The following is a 20,012-nucleotide window of genomic DNA, read 5'->3' as shown; positions in this document are numbered from 1 at the left end:
ATGTCCTGTGGGAATAGCTTTCTTTTTTTCTGCAGTTGTACCGATCCTTTTGCAGTCTGTGTGATGGATTCACCTGGGATTTCCCTCGATTTTTAGTGTGGTTGGTGTGGAGAGAAGTACTTGGGCTGGTCCTTTCCATCGTGGCCTCAGCTTCTTACAATCCCAGTTTTGAACAAGCATGAAATCCCCTGGTTGGATGGTGGTGTCACCCTGTCCTTTGGATGCCATCTTCTGGGTTGTGACAACCTGTGAATGTAGAGCTGACAGCATGTGGGTTAGTTTTTTTTTACATATTCTATCATCTTCTCATTTAAGACATAAAGGTCAAGGGTCACCTGCACACTAATTTCTGCACCCCCCCCCCCTTATGGGGAGTGCAGGGGGGTGACCATAGTTGGTCTCCACTGGAGTCAGGCCAGTGGTGGTGTGTGGGATCATCCTCATCTTGAATAGTGCTAGGCTAGCAGCAGGACTTTGACCCATTTCAACCCCTTCTCCTCAGTCACCTTTGCTTGAGGACGGTGAACACAGTGAAACTGTTGTTTTATTCTAAAGTGATTACATACCTCCTTGTTAATTTTAGCTATGAAGTGTGGTCTGTTGTCAGAACTGATGGTAGTTGGGAGTCCGAGCCTGCGGATTATTTCTTGCAGTAGGATTCCCACTGTCGTTTCTACTGTAGCATTTGTGGTTGGTATGGCTTCTATCCATCTACTGAAAAGATCAATTATTATCAAGCAATACTTATAACACTAGGTAGTTCATTAAAATCTATTTGTATAGTATCAAAAGGTCATTGCGGCATTGGAATAACTCCTTTTGGACACCGCAGTGCTCTGCCAGGATTATTTTGCTTACATATTTCACATTCTGATACCAATCTTAGAGCTTCCTGGGTGAAACCTATGGTGCCACCTGGTTTGTTTAGCCATCTTTACCATTGCCTCCTTTACAGAGTGTGTTAATGAGCGTATATACATTAGGAGCAATGGTAAGAAGGTATCAAGTACACAAACTTGTCCAAAAGGAGTGAGCCAAAGACCCGTGGCACCATCGATTGTGTACCCCTCTAATTTCCATTCATCATGTTCTGTAGAAGCGTTCCCCCTGCATTTTAATAATGTCTTTTATGTCTGGCATAGCTGGTCTATTCACCAGTTGGTTATTGTCCTCTGTGGGAATGAGGAGGTGCCATCCTCAGGCTGCATCTTTTGCTGTTTTGTCCACAAAAGCATTTCCCAGGGTGACAGGGTCTGTACCGCTAGTATGGATGTCACATTTAATGACAGCCAGGGAATTGGGGAGGGAAATGGTGTGTATCAAGTTCTGAACAAAAAGGGAATTTTTAATTGGGGTTCCTGCCAATATGAGGTATCCCCTGTGCTGCCACAGAGCCCCAAAAATCATGCACCATCCTAAAGGCTTATCGGGAGTCCATATATACATTCAAAGACTGGTCCTACGAGAGGATGCAGGCTCGTGTCAGGGCGAATAGGTCTGCCTGCTGGGCAGAGGTGTGTGCTTGGAAAACTGCTGCTATAGCGACTGCTACAACACAGAAAACACACCACTGAACTCAGTGGGTTTCCAGTACCACTGTTTATTTGAATTTCGCGTGCATCCCTTTAAGGCCAATGGGAGTTCTGCCCCGCACAGCGGTGATGTCATCACGTTGCCCAGGGCATGAGCTGAGGCCTAAGCCATGAGGCAATGAGCAAGCCCCAATGACGCCATCTTCTGCAGCTGCCCTGCCAGCGCAATGGTACAAACGGGGCCGGTTCATTTACAGAGATGTACGCCGCCACACCACTTCAATTATCTTTGCTGTTCCCTTAGTTATGGCATATCCTTTTTTTTGTAACCGAGTTCGTTGCCATCCACAAACCAAGTCTCTGTTCCTAGTATTGGTTTGTCCTTTAAATCTGATCTTGTTCCGGTGAGGTTTATTCCTGTGGAGGCAATCATGTTCAGGGTTGTCCAGTTCCGTTGGGAGATGGCTGAGGAAAGCAGATGGGTTGTGAAAAGTCAGGTAGGGGTTTGACAGGAATGAAATCTCATAGTGGCTAGGTCTTGCCAGTGTAAGGCACTGTTGGGATGTTAGGAGTGAAGCAACGGAACGCTGTGTGTCTATTTTAACTGGCTGATGGAGTGTGGTATTAGCTGCTGCCGTAACAATGGTATGCAAGGCAGGAAGAATCTGAATGCATGAAGGGAGCCCCTGAGCTACTGGGTCCATTCTAACTGAAAAGTATGCACCAGTCTCTGCACATCCCCACGATACTGTGTCAGAACTGCTGTCGCAAACTCCTCCTTCAAGGTGACAAACAGCTGAAATACAGTGGGCGTCCCACAGCCAGTGCAGAGGCTAGGGATATTTTCATTGCTTGAAAGGAAACCACTTGCTCTGTTGTCAGGGTCAATGTGCATGGGACATTTGCAGAAGGGAGGGGAGATAGAAGTTTGGTATATAAGACAATGTCAGGGATCCATTGCCTGCAAAAGTTACTAAGTTCCAAAAATGCCCACATTTGTTTTGGTGTTTGTGGTTGCGGAAACTGGGTAATGGGTTGAAGGCGACTTGGAGTGAGTTGTCTTTCTTTAGTACTTAGTTTGATGCCGAGGATTTTACCTCTCTTTGTCCCCTGGTCACCTTCCTTTCTGGGCTTACATATCTCCAGTTGTGCAATGCTTGCAGCAGGGCGAAAGTGTCTTCTCTGTTCTGTTCCTCTCCTGTGCTCTCCAAAAGTAAGTCATCGACATACTGAATGATAGTTGAGTTCCTTGAAAGAGGAAGTTCTGAGAACACAACAGAGAAGTCCTACCGCGGACCTCTACCACCTAAAATGACAGAAGGAGAAGAAGACGAAATTAACTGACCCTGTATGTAAAGGTAGATGACACAAATTTCTTGTTTATTTTCATTGTGCGAGGACATTGTTTAATGGGTTTAATGTATCATATATGTTGAACGTTGAGTGGGTGGAGAGGGGGGGTGAAGGAGGGAGGGAAGGGAGGGGGGAAAAGGGGAGAAAATGACAGTGTATATTCAAGAGGGAAATGTTTGTGTTCATAGTGTGAAAAATAAAAAAAATAAAAATAAGAAAGAGGAAGTTCTGCGAGTTGTCCCTGTAAAACTTGTGAAAATAACGTTAGTGAATGCACGAATCCCTGCAGTAAGTGGGTTCATGTGTACTGTTGACCCTCATAGGAGAAGGCAAAGAGGTACTGGCTGTCTTAGTGCAGAGGGATAGCAAAAAAGGCATGCTAAAAGTCTACTACTGTAAAGATACTGGCATCTGAGGGTACCATGTTCAGTATTGTTGCTGGGTTGGGAACAATCAGGTACAGAGGTGCACAATGTCATTTATTGCCCATAGGTCCTGTGCTAGATGCCACTCGGATCTCCCTGTCTTTGGCACCGGGAATATAGGAGTATTGCATGGTGATTGGCAAGGGAGAAGGATGCCTTGAACTAATAGGGAGTTAACGAGTGATCTTATTCCTTCTGCCGCCTCGGACTTAAGTGGATATTGTTAAATGGATGGTAGCTTCACTAAGGGTTTACAGAGCACCTTTTAATGGGTGTATAGTTAGTTTCCCCCACCTGCTGATGATAGTTGCTTTGAGATTTCGTTGGTCGAGGGTACTCGACGTCAATTTATAGTCCCTTTGACTTGCAATGTTTGAGGCCATAGATCTACAGTCCCTCGCGCTAGGTTCTGGGGTTCACGTGAGTTCACGTTAGCATTAGTTGTGAGACTTTGTGTGAGGAACCCCAGCTCCTTAGCTCTGTGTCCCTCATTTACTTTCAGTGCAATGCGAGGGTGGACTAAGCCTGATTGTTGCCCAAGGTGATTAGGTACCTCAACTAATAATGCCTCCTCGGCGGTCGATAATTTTTCTCAGAATGTGAACTTGAACCTGGGTACCCTCAATCTTGGCAAAATGATCTTCCTGTTGTGTATCTGCTCCCAATGGACCATATAGAGTGTGGTATGGGGTTGGTGACATTGTTAAAAAGGGGCGTTTGTGCAAAGTCCACCGACCACCATTGTGGCGTCCGCAAGTGTAAGGCCATCATTCGCTGTTTAACGTGTTCATTTACATGGACTCTTTGATCTGAACACACAATTTCAAGTCCCATTCCCATCAATAAGTCTCTCCCTGCGAGGTTGCATCCCAGCCTATGGGTGATAGAGAAGGGAAAGCAATGTTTTGTGTTGCTGTATGTAACAGTGAGGGAGTCAGTAGAACGATAGTGTTTCGTTTTGCTTTCCAGTCCTTAAAGGCAGACTTTTTTCTGAAACAGGGAAGCAGTGTTGTTGAATTATTTCATGGTCCAGAGTGGAGAGTGTTGCTTCCTTATCGATTAGGAATGGGTCGGGGAAACCCTGGACATTCATTTGTACAATTGGTTCGTTGTCCCCCTTTGTTACTAAGGGACACATTGGGGAGGACATGCCAGGCTCTAGTCATTGCCTGAAAGGGTTGTGAGAGGTAAAGGGAGCCTGTCTACCCTCCGGGATACTTGTAAGCTCCGGTGGAGTGGGGCATTACCTCTACTGGTGTCCTTTCCTCCATATCTGAAACAGGTAATTGAAGGCTTATAGAGGTTGGATCTGGGATAAATATCGGGTGGTCCATTATACTGGAGCCTGGTCGTTTCTGTACCTTGTAGGCATGGGGGGGTTTCCAGTCCTGTCGTTTATGTGCAGGTTGTCGAACCCTCTGAAATAGTTTCTGACAGCTGCTGGCAGTAGTGTTGTCTAGGTTGGTGCTTGCATCTAGGCTATCAGGGTCGGTTTCTTGCGGGCGAAAGGGAAATTCATATTTGAGCTTTGGTGTGGCAGGAGCCTCATATTCTTTGCCGTTGGGCCAGAAATCAAGTACTGAATTTTGCTGTTGCTCTCTGGTATTATCTGCCCAGTCAAAATTGGCTTTTATTAATGAGGCCGTTTTATCAGGTAGGGTCTGCATTAGTATGGCATTAATTTGTGGCGAGGTTCCCCCATTGTTGCAGGTCTGATTGCCAGCTTTTGTTCAGTAAGTTGCAGTGAACCTTTCCTTAAAATCAGGGGCAGATTCTTTAGGTAGTGGTTTGCATGCTCATACTTTGCCTATATCGATAGGGTGCTTCAGGGAATCCCTAAGCCCATGAAGTACACAGTTAACTTGACCCGGTTTGGTATTATGTTTTTGTGCTAGTGTATTGAAGGTTATGATGGGCGCAGCTCCCCAACTTTTCCACTTTTTAGTCTCCTCAATGTCTAATATTCCATATATGAGGGAGAAAAGATTGCAGGGTCGTGCTGCATTCATGGCCATTGTGGACCATATGTAATTAACAAATTTCACTAGGTCCGTCTTTCTGTTGGGAGCGTTTTGTGAAATGAGGATCATTTCTTGTGGCTTCCAGGGGGTTATGCAGTTCCACAGCGTCGGGCTGATTCCCACGGCCTGCCCTTTGGATGGGGACTTTTCTGTTTGGTAGGAGCCTGTGTGTCTTGTTAGGGTCTTTCTTTAAATTGGTTCTCACTGTTTCAACCCCCACATAATCCTCATCTCTTTCTTTGCCTGAAGCATATGAGATTGGAGCAGGGGGGTTTAGGACCTATCTTTGGATGGGACGGTTTGGGTGTTGGGGGTGGGAAGGCGCATATGGTGGAGAGGCTGTCCTCTGGGAGTCTAGTGACTCCTCTTCCTCATCGTCATGGTTAAATTGGGTACCTATGCCCGACAGAGTTTTCCTAAAGATCATTTTGGTTCTTTGTTACCTTATTGGTCCTTAAGCACTTGTTTTTATGCTCATTACCTCACTTCTTTTGTTGCTTATCATGCTCGATGCACTCCGACTGCAATACCTGCCATGTCTTATGTTGTCCATTTTGAGTGCTAACTGCTGTGCTTCTTCTACTTGCGTTAACTCTCCAATTCTTATTCATTTCCTCATCCCACTTTTTGTGAGCCTCCTCCTTCCATTCTCTAATTCTATTTTTCCATTTCTTTGAGGTATCTTTTTGCCACAGTCGTTGTTTAGCATTGGCAATTGTACCAGTATTTCACGTCCCTCCTGCTGGCCATGTTTTATTTCCTAGTTTCTTAGTTAATACGGCTGACAGGATACGGTATTGTTTACCATGGTTAGGATTGATGTGACACATTGTTTGCACTCCTCTTATTCATAGTCTGCCCCATGTTCCCAGCTGGTTTTCCGAATAGATGCCAGATGGTATCTCTTGTGGCAAGGTGTACCGAATCTGACTGAGTCATCTACCAACTGACCTTTGCACTTAGCAAGAATAATTTGGCACAAGCTACCAAGGTAACCTGATTCAGAGTAGTCAAGGATCGTAAGTTACTGTGGTCAAATACCGTATGTCCAAATATATGTGGAAGGAACCAGCTGCCTAAAACAATACTCAAGTGTCAGAAGGTACCCTTCCACATATACCTTCAACTGGCAGGAGAACTTTCTCAATTTGCCAGCTACAGACTATGCGATGGCAGAACATGTACGTTTCTCTCAATGCTCAACCATTATCATCAACATACTCCATTTCTTAATTCTCTTATAAACTCATCATTATCAACATTGATTCTTCTCGAATTAACGAAAACTCATCTCATTTCAACATAAACCCATCTTACCTCAGGTACTGTCTTGTGATTTGGCTCTTTTTCTCTTGGCAGGGAACCAGATTAACCTCATATGAGGGACTACAATGTTACCCTGAATCAGTGAAGCAGTTCGAGCTCAAGGGTCTCGAAGGTGCACTGCTGCTCCATCCGATGACCCAGTATCCTTGTGGCCGCTTACAACATACACAGTGATCTGCCCAGTGAGAGATTGCTGACTATACCAATGTGTTAGCCGTGCTCCTGTCAAGGTACAAAAAGTACAACCAAGCACACAATACAATGCAAACAAACTTTATTTGAATAACGGTAGCGGGAATGAGCAGTCATTCGTGTTGAGTAGACAAGGTCACCTCACTAAGACTGTTTGCTTTCATTCAAAGAACACAGTCACAGGGTACAATATTTAAGGCATTTTCCTGTACCCGTTTCACCTCTCTGATTACTCCCCTCCCTTTCCTCCCGTTTCACACCTCTGTTTCCATCCTTGTTTCCACCCTCTGTTTCCAACCTTTTTTTTCATCCCTTCTGTTTCTACCCTTCAGTTTCCACCTCACTGATTACTCCCTTCCCTTTCCACCCATTTCACCCCTGTCTCCACCGGTTTCCACTCAAATGTCTCAAATCTCTGTTTTAATCCCTTTGTTTCCAGCCCCATTTCCTCCCGTTTCCACCCCTCTGATTTCCAACCCTGTTTTCAACCTTTCTGTTTCTGCCTCTGATTACTCCCCTCCCTTTCTAGCCCTCATTTTCTACCCCTCTGTTTGCTCTCCTCTGTTTACACGCCTTTTCCAACCCCTTTTCAACCCTCTGTTTCCTCACCTACGGTTCCACCCTTCTGTTTTTATCTGTTTTCTGTCCTCTGTTTCCATCCATTTCCACCCCCTCGGTTTCCACCCCCTCGGTTTCCACCCCCTCGGTTTCCACCCCCTCGGTTTCCACCCCCTCGGTTTCCACCCCCTCGGTTTCCACCCCCTCGGTTTCCACCCCCTCGGTTTCCACCCCCTCGGTTTCCACCCCCTCGGTTTCCACCCCCTCGGTTTCCACCCCCTCGGTTTCCACCCCCTCGGTTTCCACCCCCTCGGTTTCCACCCCCTCGGTTTCCACCCCCTCGGTTTCCACCCCCTCGGTTTCCACCCCCTCGGTTTCCACCCCCCTCTGGAGAGCCATCCCTCCTCCCTATGATCGCTGCTGTCCTCTCTCTCCCTTCTCCACCTATCACCTCTTGCCTTCGTGAGCACACCTCCCCCCTACTCTTTTGTTCTGACTTCTGCCAACTTTTTTCCATACTTTGATGAAGGGCTCAGGCATGAGAGTTCGGTTATGTATATTTACCTGTGCTATATCAAGAACAGTGTCATATAAATGCGAGTTCAAATACAGAAAACTCATCTCTTTTTGAAGAATATATCCTGTAAGTACAGAGAACAATTATAGGATATAAAATTAAATGGTGGAAATCTTACCTTAGTTTGGAACCTGATAATATTAAGGGACGAGGAGAGTGTTGTAACTTTCCCTCCAAAATGATTGAAATATAATCTTCATTTAAATTTTAACTCCAAACATGAAAACAGCATCCTAGCAGTTAGTTTTATTTACAGCTCTCAATATTTAGAACATGACAGCACAGAAATTGGCCTTTCTAGTCTGTGCTGAACTATTATTCTGCCTTGTCCCACTGACCTGCACCCAGTCCATAACCCTCCATATCTCTCCCATCCAGGTATCTGTTCAAATTCTTCTTAAATGTTAAAATTGAGCCTGCGTTTACCACCTCAACTGGCAGCTTGTTCCACTTTCTGTGTGAGGAAGACCCCCCCATGTTCCCCCTAAACATTTGCCCTTTCATCCTTACCCCATGCCCTCTGGTGTGTATCTCACTTACCCTCAGTGGAAAAAGCATCCCTACATTTACTGTCTATACCTCTCATTATTTTGATTACCTCTATCAAATCTCCCCTTATTTCATGTAAAATATTTGGGATGGTAGTAGCTTCACAATTTATGTTGGGTCCAAGCAACAAAATAAGAGCATCATTTAAAATATATTAGATACACTCTGTGAAACAGTGGTTAATAAATCCTATGCATACACAATTATTTTAGATAATTGTCCAAATAAATATAATTTTTATAAATAATATTTTTAGTCTTAAATATTAGTCTACTTGACATTTTCCAGTCAGCTTTAAGTCATTTATCCCTTGTCAGAAACTTTCTAATATCCCGAACTGGCTAATCCATCGTTGCAATTGTTCATAATATAAAACTGAAATCTAACTCTTAAAGTTAGACACACAGTAAATTTAAATTAACCAGTGACATCATAGCTGGTTCGTCAATTAACTCAGCACAATGAACCTTTATAAGCTAATTGCTGTTCAGTAATTGTAAATATTAAGCTAATAGGGAGCATCTTAAAAAAAAATGAGTATGTGGTACAAGTTTAATTAAGTTATAGGCTTTAAAAATATGAGCAGCTAAAGGTATGCCCTGTTTGAAGGGTTCCCAGAATTATAAAAGGGTAATTTTAATATAGAGTTAAGACAGTTTGGACCAAAATTGTTGTAGGCACAGTGTGCAATGCATGTTTGATTCATATGTGCAATTTTCTTCCACTTCCATGAAGTCTGCAAGCACCCTATTTGGTTCAAGGATCATGATTTGGACCTTCTGGTTCTACACAGAGAAACAATAATCAGGATGTGCAGCAAGGAAAGTCAAACAAAGAAAAATCACCAATGTTTACAATTTCCAATGAAACCTCCAGATAGGTCAAATATTTAACAAGATGGAAAAATAAAATTAAGAATACTGCAATGAAAACATTTATTTTTGACAAAATTATAAAGCATAATTTGAAATATAGTACAATTTGGAAGGCTTAACCTTGTGTTTTTTTGTGTAACATTTCTTTCAAAAAGTTGGTTTCCATAGCATTGAAAATGTTGCAGATATATACACAATTATCTTCAAAACATCCAACTTCCTTCCTCTCATATCAAGCAAAATTTACATTTTAAATAATGTGTTTCAACACATTATTTACAAAATAATCTCTAGAAGATGGAGCAGGTTAAATGTTGGAATTACAACTTTCAAATTTATATCAATAATTTGGTTCAAAAATTGGTTACAACTAGGAAGGACAGTGCATAAAATACAAAATGATGTGGATGAAATATATGGGGATTAAATAATGAAATTACATTCTTTGAAAATAAATAGTGAAATTAAAATGGTTCCGCATACAAAAAGAACAAAAAATGGAAAAGGCACAAATTTCGTGAAGAGATCAAGTAATCCAAGAACATAGACCTAACCAATGTAGAATAACAATTAGAAAAAGTTAAACTGAAAAAGAAAGTTCGGAGTTATAAAACCTAAAGGGGAGTTAGTTATATTTATAATCTAGAGTTCAGAATCAGAACACCTCATTCAGAATACTGATTGAGATTAAGGGGTCACCAAAGGACTGGAGGTATTTCAAAGAGCTATTTGATTATTCCCTGGTATTGGATTAGTGTGGAGAAAATTAAGAAACGTGAGCTATTTGGTCTTGAAAGAAGGTGACTGAGCACTGATCTTGCATGATAATTTTAAGGTGATAAATGTTATAAAGTTAATCAATGGACAGTTGAAAGAATCAAAAGTAAAATTGTAGTTGTTACAATAAGTTATTCAGATAAAGTGTGGTTACTAAATGGAAATAATTTACAGTTAGAATAACACTTTAATGGGAATTGTGTGACATGTGGTGATGTGGTGGAGATGGAGTTATGGGGTTTCTTGAATTTAAATGGTCCAATTCTCCACGCCTCCACCTCCCCGCCCACCTTTCGAATATTTATATCATGAAATTGTGCCATCAGAAAATATTATTTTCTCATGTACTCAGCAGTGGATATTGATTTCAATTATTGAGTAGATGTGTAAAGAGTTGAACGGTATTTAGATGACTGTAGTGAGACCCTGCTTTCTTCATTATGCCTTTTTAAACCCTTTTAAGATGGGATAGATGTTCTCAAATGCTTCGTAGATCTCGGAACGTACTTTGGCACCTGGAGAAAAACAGGCATTTAAAAAATTCTTTTGATAACTTCCTGATGTTGTTTTTGACAAAAAGATCATAAACAAAATTAACCACACTAAAATATTCTTACCATTTCTTTGATGAAACTAACATCCAGTTCTTCAAAACACCTGTCTTTTGTGCAAGATAAATCATTGGGCCACCAGAACTAGGAACGAGCATGGGGCCTCAGGACCTTTGAGCCAGCTCTGCTTTTTGTTTTAAACCTTAACTTGATTATTCTTCCTGATTCCACTAATTTCCAGAAATTTACCAATCCCTGTTTTGAATGAACTCATTGGCTGAATATCCACAACCCTCTAAGCTGGAGAATACCAAAGAATTATCACCCTGAGGCTGGACTAAAGAAGTTTCTTGACATCTCAGACCCAAGAGACCTACCCCTTATTCCATAAATGTGATCCCAGGGAAAACAACCTTCCTGTTCAGTCCTGTAAGCTTCAATGAAACCACCTTCAGTTCTTCTCAACTTTGCTAAATAAAGGACTGGTCTACACAATTTCTCCTAATGCAGCAAACTTGTGGATTTTATTTAAATATTTAATTTTCCTTGAGGGAAGGAATAAAACTCATAATTTGGAAAACCTAACTCAAGAAATATTTGTACTTTATAAATCATAATTTTTGAATATTTAAGAATATAACCATTGTGGCCCATTTAATTCAACTACTCATTCACTTTGACTTTTAAGATGATGTTTTAGTTAAGAAATCTGCCTGAGAAATATCCTCACAGATATCATAGAATTATGGAAATGGTTACAGCATCATGTGTTTATCCAATTCCATCCTGAAGGCCACAGTGGAATCTATCTCCCATCACATTTACAAATAGTGGATTCAATCAAACAAAATCTTCATGTCACTCTTTATTCTTTTTTTCCTTTATTACTTCAACCCGTAATCTTTGACCTCCACCAAATGGGCCATATTTGCTTTGAATCAGGTAACTAATGAATAATTAGATCACACATCTTAAAAAAAAAATTAAAAAAAAAAAAAAAATCGCAAAAATGAAGGAAGCAAGAGAAATCAATGAAATTAATACACATTAAATGGTAGTGACTAAACTCCACAAAGTTAAAATAGATTTTTTTCACTTGTCAAAAGGCAAGGAGGCACTTCAATATTTGGCTATAGCTATTTATTTATTTCTCCCATGTAAAGAAACAATCTTTTTTTAAATGTCTCTCTTATTATAAAGGTCTAAGCAATGCATCAAATAAGCTTAATTGAAAATTGATCATTCTCAAAATGCAATAATCGAAGTTAAAATATATATAGTATTAGATTTGTCTTTACCTGTCAAAACAACCTTGCCAGAAACAAATATGAGCAAAACAATTCTTGGTTTAACCATTCTGTAAATAAGACCCGGGAACAATTCTGGTTCATAGCTGGAAGTGAAAATAGTAAGAATGAAATTTCTCAACTTTTGTGAGATCCAGCAAATATTTATAAAATTTAGATCATAGTTCGCTCACCATCCTGCAGATGTACATGCCTTTTGCACAAGTTTAAGTACATAGGTACCAGCTTTGTCTTTAGAAAAATGATTTTAAAGTAAATTCATAGTGGCCAATCAAAGCCAATTTTCCCCATTTCCCAGTATCCCAATTTTCATGTATTACACACACTATCCCTATGTTGTGTGTTGCCTTCCTGTCACACTGAAGCTCTTTGCTTTGGAAGCAACAGTATAATCCTGATTTAGATAACAATCAATTAAACATAACTGTAAAAATTAAAGAATGAAGGAAAAATGTTGGAAATTGTTTGGTAAGAACTACAGGCAGAATCCTTAAGGTTGTCATTATATTTTAATTCTGGTTGAAAAATTGTGAATAATAGCTTTCTGCAACTCAACCAGAGAATTGTTTAAAAATCTCTAATGTAAATATTAATTGAACACAACTGATGTAGATGAAATCGTGTGAAACGACTCGCAAAGAAAGTGAGGTTGACTTGAAATTTCAATATCATTTCACATAACCCATTATGCTTCACAATTTGTTACTGGGAATAAAATATGATTGTTACAATAAAAGGACCAGAAACATTGATTTAATAATGTAAGAGAATTGGATAGCAATTCAAAAAGTAGCCATATCTCTAATTGCAGAAATTCACATTTCACTATATTTGGAGGGTTAATGTGAACATACTATACATGAGCATTTTTAACTGTTTTCAGAAATTATTAGGAGTCTCATGCCCTAGATTGATATCCCCACCGCTTCCTGGGAGTGATTAACCATTATTCCTAGATCTTTCTACTCCACTGCATCTCTCAATGTCCTCCCATTTAATATGTATGTCCTGTTTTGATTATTCCTACCAAAATGAAGCACTTCACACTTCTCAGCATTAAACTCCATCTGCCATCTTTCACCCCACCCTTCTAAGCCGTCCAAATCGTCCGCAATCTTTGAAAACCTTCCTCATTATCCACAGTTCCACCTATTTTAGTATCATCTGTATAGTTACTAATTCAATTTACCACCCCACCATCCAGATCATTAATGTAAATGACAAATTGCAAGGGGCCCCTGAGGCACACTGCTTGTTACCGGCTTCTAGTCTGACAAACAGTTATCCACTATGACTCTCTGGCATCTCCCTTCCAGCCACAGTTGAATCCATTTGACTATCTCAAAATTAATTCCTAGTGACTGAACCTTCCTAACTAACTTTTCATGCAGAACCTTATCGAAGGCCTTACTGAAGTCCATATAGACAACATCCACTGCTCTACCCTCATCAACATTCCTAGTCACCTCTTCAAAACAAAATCAACAAGATGGTCAAATATAACCTTCCACGCACACATCCGTGTTGAGTGTTCCTGATCAGACCCTGTCTCTCCAGATACTTACATATATGCTTTCCATCAACTTACCTACCACAGACATCAAACTTACAGGCCTATAATTGCTAGGCTTGCTCCTCAAACCCTTTTTAAACAAAGGAACCACATTAGCAATACACCAATCCTCTGGTACTATACCCATCTCTAATGACATTTGAAAAATCACTGTCAGAGCCTCTGCTATTTACTCACTAACTTCTCTCAAGTTCCTGGGGAAAATCCTGTTGGGACCCAGAGACATATCCACCTGTATATGCTTCAAAGGCTCCAGTACTTCCTCTTTCTTAATCACTACACTTTCCATAATGATCCTCTTTGCTTCCTTCGCCGGGGATCCCGACTTCACTGTGTGACATGTCCACAGGTTTCCCTAGACTCATCATACCCACAACCTGGTGATGGTGGGTGTTCCTTCCATAAGGTCCACAGTCCACCTGCTGTCTGACAAGTTAGTGTGGCACAGCCTCCACCATAATGTAACCCTGTGGTCTAATACTTGTTTGGACTACTAATGCGCCAAAATGCATGGACACACCAAGGCCCCGCTCTAGAGCTTCGACCCAGCCTAGCGCTGTTTTGAACATGTGCACGTAGACATTGTCAGCCCGCTCCCAGTGATCCAAGGCATGTGGTATTTATTCACAGTAATCGACCGTTTTGCCCCTATCCACATGTGACAGAGAGACTTACGCGAGAGCCTTCTTGTCCATTTGGGTCACACACTTTGGAGTTCTGACCCACATCACCTCGGTCCAAGGGGGCCAGTTTACATCCTCGCTCTGGGCCAAACTAGCCATATTCTCTGGCAGCCAGTTACTCCACAACCTACCATCCTTAGGCAAACTGCCTCATCAAACATTTCAACCGCCACCTGAAAGCAGCCCTGAATGCTCGACTATAAGGCCCAAATTGGTTGGATGAATTCACATGGATGCTGTTAGGAATTTTCACAGCACCAAAAGAAAACCTACCAGCGTCGTCAGCTGAGATGGTGTACGGCTCCCCGCTTACCATCCCGGGGATATTCATTTCAACCCTCCCGGCCCACAACCCAATGCTCCAAACACCTTCCAGCGACTGAAGGAACAAACAAGAAGACAGAAACTTCTGCCACCTTCCCGATGTAGCTCTCCACCCTGCCACATCCTGGTGAACCTGCAGTCCAATGAATTTATTTTTGTGCAGAAAGGAAAGCAAGGGACACCCCTACAATGCCCCTGATGAAGGCCCATTCAAGGTGTTGCAATGCGACAGTGTCGTTTTCACCTTGGATATTGGCGGGTGGCAGCACTCTTAAGGCAGCACATCTGGACTCAAACCAGCCCTCCCCGGATCCCCGGGTCATACACGGAGGCCACCTGCCCAAAGACAATATGTTAACTTGCTTAAAGGGTGGCAGCGATTGGGGGGAGGGGATGGTGTAGCGGACTGAGCGACCGCCCCAGTCATCTGACACAAGATGGCGTGGTTCCCCCCCCCTTCCCAGCAGAAGCCTGTGGTTGGCGACACGCATTTCACCTCCAGTGAAGGGCGTGCAGGCCTTATGCAAGCAACTTGCATATGCAAATTAATCAAACAGTAACTACATTGAATGTATATCAAACAATATTTCTAAAGTTTATTTTTAAAAATTGAATAATGTGAATGTTCAAGGAGATGATTCTTTTGTGAGTTTACATTTGCTCTACTCAAGATATTTCTGTTTAATTCATTGGAAAATTAAAATAAATAAAGCAAGCAATGGCATGTGATCCCTAATAAATAATTTAAATTAAATTTGAATTAAAAGTTTGTACCCATGTCTGTGTGGGTTTTCCCTGGGGGCTCTGGTTTCCTCCCACTGTTCAAAATGTACCAGGTGTATAGGCTGATTGGATGTAAATTGGGTGGCATAGACTTGTGGGCCAAAATGGCCTGTTACCATGCTGTATATCTAAATTTAAAATTTAATCTGTGCAAGTCATGATTACCAGGTACGCATCAGCATATTCTAACTGCCTCACTTGTTGCTTAAATCAAATGTTAATTTTCAATTTTTGGTGTAAAAACAACAGATTCATTGAATTTTAACTTATTATTTGAGACAGTGCACCAAGCAATGAAGTGGACATGAAGAAATTATGATTGTTAAACTAATAAAAACCAAAAAAATTCAAAAATTAACTCAATGAAATATAACTTCAATAACATGTTCATGCTTATAGACAGAAAAAAAAGAATCTCAGTGGGTCGAGTAGAATTTGTGGGGTGAAAGAAATCAGTTTTGATGTAGTCTCGATTAAAATGTGTCTTAGACTCTATATTTTTAGACACAGACACAAGTGTCTCTAACAAATTACATTGCCATCTAGTGGAATTTTTAAAAAATCAGATTTCATTTTTGAGCAACTGATGGGATTGAATTGAAGTGGAGATTTAAAATGATAAACCAGATTTTAATTTAGGAATATCAGTAATTTCCCAAGTTAAGTTTTGATTTAGGTGTAAACATTGAAATTGCAAACTCATTGGCTGTCTTCACTGATGAGTTCCTGATATGCTGTGATTCTGAAGTCAAATCAAGTTCATTGTCATCTGATTGGGCAAGTACAATCCAACAAAACAGCATTCTCCAGCCATCGGTACAAAACACGCAGATAGACAGACAGAGAGAACACACAAAGACAAACCATACATTTGCAGGGCAAGTATTCATATATACAAATAAGTAAATAAATAATGTTTCATGAATATGAGCGTCTCGGATGGTTAGTGTGAGTAGTTACTTTGGTCGTTCAGCTTTCCCACTGCACATGGGAAGAAGCTGTTCCTTAGCCTAGCGATGCTGGCTCTGATCCTCCTGTATCTCTTCCCTAATGCGAACAGTTGAAAGATCCTATGTGCAGGGTGGATGGGGTCCTGAATGGTTTTGCATGCCCTCTTCTGACAACAACTCAAGGAGATCATGTTGATGGGGGCGGGGGGAAGGCACTCCAGTGATCCTCTATGCCCCCCTTATGGTCTTGTGGATTGACATCTGATCTATTTCTCTACAGCAGTGGTTCTCAACCTTTTTCTTTCCACTCACATACCACCTTAAGTAATCCCTATGCCATAGGTGCTCTGTGATTCTTTCTTTGGCTTGGCTTCGCGGACGAAGATTTATGGAGGGGGTAAAAGTCCACGTCAGCTGCAGGCTCGTTTGTGGCTGACAAGTCCGATGCGGGACAGGCAGACACGGTTGCAGCGGCTGCAGGGGAAAATTGGTTGATTAGTAAGGGATTAAAGAGCTTGTTGTACAGTCTTTTCTGAGTTTGTGCTTGCTTGCTGAACAAGTCATGAATCTGGAGTATTATAAGTGGGGCAAAAAATTGAGCAAGTGTTAAAAGTTGAAAGGATCTTTAGTTCAGGAGGATCAACACTTCAACAGTTTTCCTTATGTTAACAATCTAATAATCCAAAATTAGATCAATTTGGTAGTTTAAAAAACATACATACATTGGTACCATATCTATTGCTACCCTACACAGCATTATCCATTGTAGAGGTCTTGGCCTGGGCAAATATATTTTTATTAAGTACTAGGAACGAATATGGATTAGCAAATGTGTCCAGAAACCTTGCCAAATACAGCCACATTCATTATTGCTTCTCCAAAGAGAGTGCACTGTGTAATTCTTGTTTTAGAGCTGATTAAAGCCCTCATTCCTGGGAGTATAACCCGAGTCCCAGGTGAGGCCCCAGAAAACTGTATTTTGAAATGATTAGACTCAATACTAAAATATAACTATGCATAATAAAAGTTCTATTATTAAATGCTCCCATCTCTCTTTTTCTAGTTCAATTTCACTCACATCATCAAAATCCATTTGCAAATGGTTTCGACTTCTCATTTCAATACATTTTCAACACTCTTCTCACTCTTTTCTCCCTTGAACCACCATTCTTATTTTATTTCATCAAGTACACTAGAACAGATTCTTCTTCTTTGGCTTGGCTTCGCAGATGAAGATTTATGGAGGAGTAATATCCATGTCTGCTGCAGGCTCGTTGGTGGCTGACAAGTCCGATGCGGGTCAGGCAGGTACGGTTGCAGCGGTTGCAAGGGAAAATTGGTGGGTTGGGGTTGGGTGTTGGGTTTTTCCTCCTTTGTCTTTTGTCAGTGAGGTGGGCTCTGCGGTCTTCTTCAAAGGAGGTTGCTGCCCGCCGAACTGTGAGGCGCCAAGATGCACGATTGGAGGCGAGATCAGCCCACTGGTGGTGGTCAATGTGGCAGGCACCAAGAGCTTTCTTTAGGCAGTCCTTGTACCTCTTCTTTGGTGCACCTCTGTCTCGGTGGCCAGTGGAGAGCTTGCCATATAACACGATCTTGGGAAGGCGATGGTGCTCCATTCTGGAGACGTGACCTACCCAGCGCAGTTGGATCTTCAGCAGCGTGGATTCGATGCTGTCGGTCTCTGCCATCTCGAGTACTTCGATGTTAGGATTACTATTAACATAATTCCTATTTTGCTTTCCCCCCCCTCTCTCTCTCTCCAGAATTTTAATTATTGCCTCTTAGCTGACAAGTACATTGATACCTGTATATTTTATTTGAATAGGTGAAAAATATTAATTGAAAGTTGTGATATTTTCTAATCACAAAGAAGAAAAGCAATTATTTTATAGAAATATGCTATTTAAAATTACAAAGTGATACTCTTCCTTTAACCATTGCTGCCTTTAGATTTGTGGAACATTGAGATAGCACCATACTACTTGTATTTTATAAAATATATCGAATTTAAAACTAATCCATTTTGGCTTGAAATTATTTACAAGGTAGCCAGTCTTTAAATATTATTTTGTACCTGCTGAATTGTTGATGTGTAAGAACCAAACCTTCTAATCTGATGGGAAATTTCACATCACAACTTGCAACCATGTTCTGGACTTTAAAATCAAGAAATTTTGCTGGATATCCAAGTTTCTGAACAACACGAGCATATTTTCTAGCTGCTAATCGAGATTGTTCTTCGCTGTTAGGTTTAAAAAAAGAGAGAAATAACGATTTAATATTAATTAAAATCCTGAACATTGATCACATGTAATCTGTCGCAAGTGATTTTATATTTTAATGATTTATCAAAAGCAGGATGCAATACCTTTTAGCTCCTGTGCAAACCATCTTGCCTGAACTGAAGATCAGAGCTGTAGTTCTGGGTGCTCGGATTCGCATTATTACTGCAGCAAACCGCTAAAATGAAGAACAAGTCAGTAAAACTAATGATTGAACCAAAGTTAATAACAGACTAATTGTTTAATGCAATTTAGTTTCCACATTCCAAGACTTGCCAAGTATTGAAGAAAACAAGAAACTGTTTTATCTAAAACTTATGAAAAGCTGATAGTAATTCTGTAGATTATAGCATCATAGGAATCTTACATGACAAAATAAAAGTTAGAGCCAAGAAGTTGGAAACATTTTGAAAAGCCATTCAAGAGAAATGGTACATGTTTTTAAACTTTCATTTGGAAACATGCAGTCATTAGAGAGATATGTGTGACATATTTTCTATTTTGTCAATGTGAAATAACTACATTTGGGCAACATTTGTGTGGTGCTCTGCTCTATTGGCATTAATATTCTGTTAAAAAACACAATTTGTTTATTTCAGATTTCTCCCTTCCATTCTTGAAATCATAGATCTGCTTACTATATCAGACATTCCCAACTACATTTTGAGATACTATACATGTTCCTTGATAAGCTTTTTTAGTCAATTTTACTGCAATACACACAAGATTTTAAAAAAATGCAATACACACATTTGCTGGAGAAACTCAGCGAATTACACTGCATCCTTAGGAAATAAAAAGGTAACCTTGCCGTTTCAGCAGACAGAGCGAAGGTGGTTAACAAAACAATCTTTCAGTCTGCATCCAGTCTCCCCTTGTAGGGGTGGCCACATCAGGACCATCGGATGCAGTAAATGAATCCCAAATATTCATGTGAAGAGTTGTTTCACTTGGAAGGACTATTTGGGGGTCTGAATGGTGGTGATGGAAGAGGCATAAATACATGTGCAGCATTTATTGCAGTCACAGGGATAAGTACCAAGGAGGCAATTAGTGGGAACGGATGAGTGGACGAGAGAGTTTCAGAGAAAGTGAGCCACACTGAAAGCAGAGATGGGATCAGAGGAATGATGTGTCTGATAGTGGGATCCCGTGCTGGAAATTGCAAGATATGGAAGTGCTGGATATGGACTGGTGGAGTGGTAGGTGAGGTCAAAGAGAACCCTGTCTTTGTTACATCTCAGTGGAAGGGGAGGGATTGGGCTAGGGCAGATATGCGGGAAAGTGTTGTGGGCGAGGAGGGTTGAGTTAATGGCAGTAGAGGGGAAGCCACCTTTTTTGAAGCAGATGTTCTGGAACAAAATACCTCACCCT

The 20,012-nt window shown here is 41.0% G+C and overlaps 2 protein-coding genes across 9 annotated transcripts in view; one reads left to right on the top strand and one right to left on the bottom strand.

Moving 5' to 3' along the window:
- ktn1 (kinectin 1) overlaps positions 1-20,012 on the top strand; it is a 223,205-nt gene that overhangs the window by 5,969 nt on the left and 197,224 nt on the right. The window lies entirely within an intron of this gene.
- Positions 7,837-20,012, bottom strand: part of LOC138753680 (TATA-box-binding protein-like) — a 33,124-nt gene continuing 20,948 nt past the window's right edge. For 2 of the 7 annotated variants that reach the window (XM_069916964.1, XM_069916967.1), the window contains exons 4-7: positions 18,725-18,816; positions 18,431-18,598; positions 12,035-12,129; positions 7,838-8,048 (exon numbers count right to left, since the gene is read on the bottom strand). In XM_069916964.1, the coding sequence (XP_069773065.1) occupies positions 7,855-8,048; positions 12,035-12,129; positions 18,431-18,598; positions 18,725-18,816 (549 nt within the window). In that variant the 3' untranslated portion in view covers positions 7,838-7,854. Of the gene's footprint in view, positions 8,049-9,073; positions 9,319-9,475; positions 10,701-12,034; positions 12,130-18,430; positions 18,599-18,724; positions 18,817-20,012 lie in introns of those variants that run through there. The other 5 variants (XM_069916966.1, XM_069916962.1, XM_069916963.1 and 2 more) reach the window with 4 other exon arrangements.

The sequence above is a fragment of the Narcine bancroftii genome, chromosome 2, assembly GCF_036971445.1.
Source record: "Narcine bancroftii isolate sNarBan1 chromosome 2, sNarBan1.hap1, whole genome shotgun sequence".
Classification (NCBI taxonomy): Eukaryota; Metazoa; Chordata; class Chondrichthyes; order Torpediniformes; family Narcinidae; genus Narcine; species Narcine bancroftii.
This window is presented reverse-complemented; position numbering and strand designations above follow the sequence as displayed.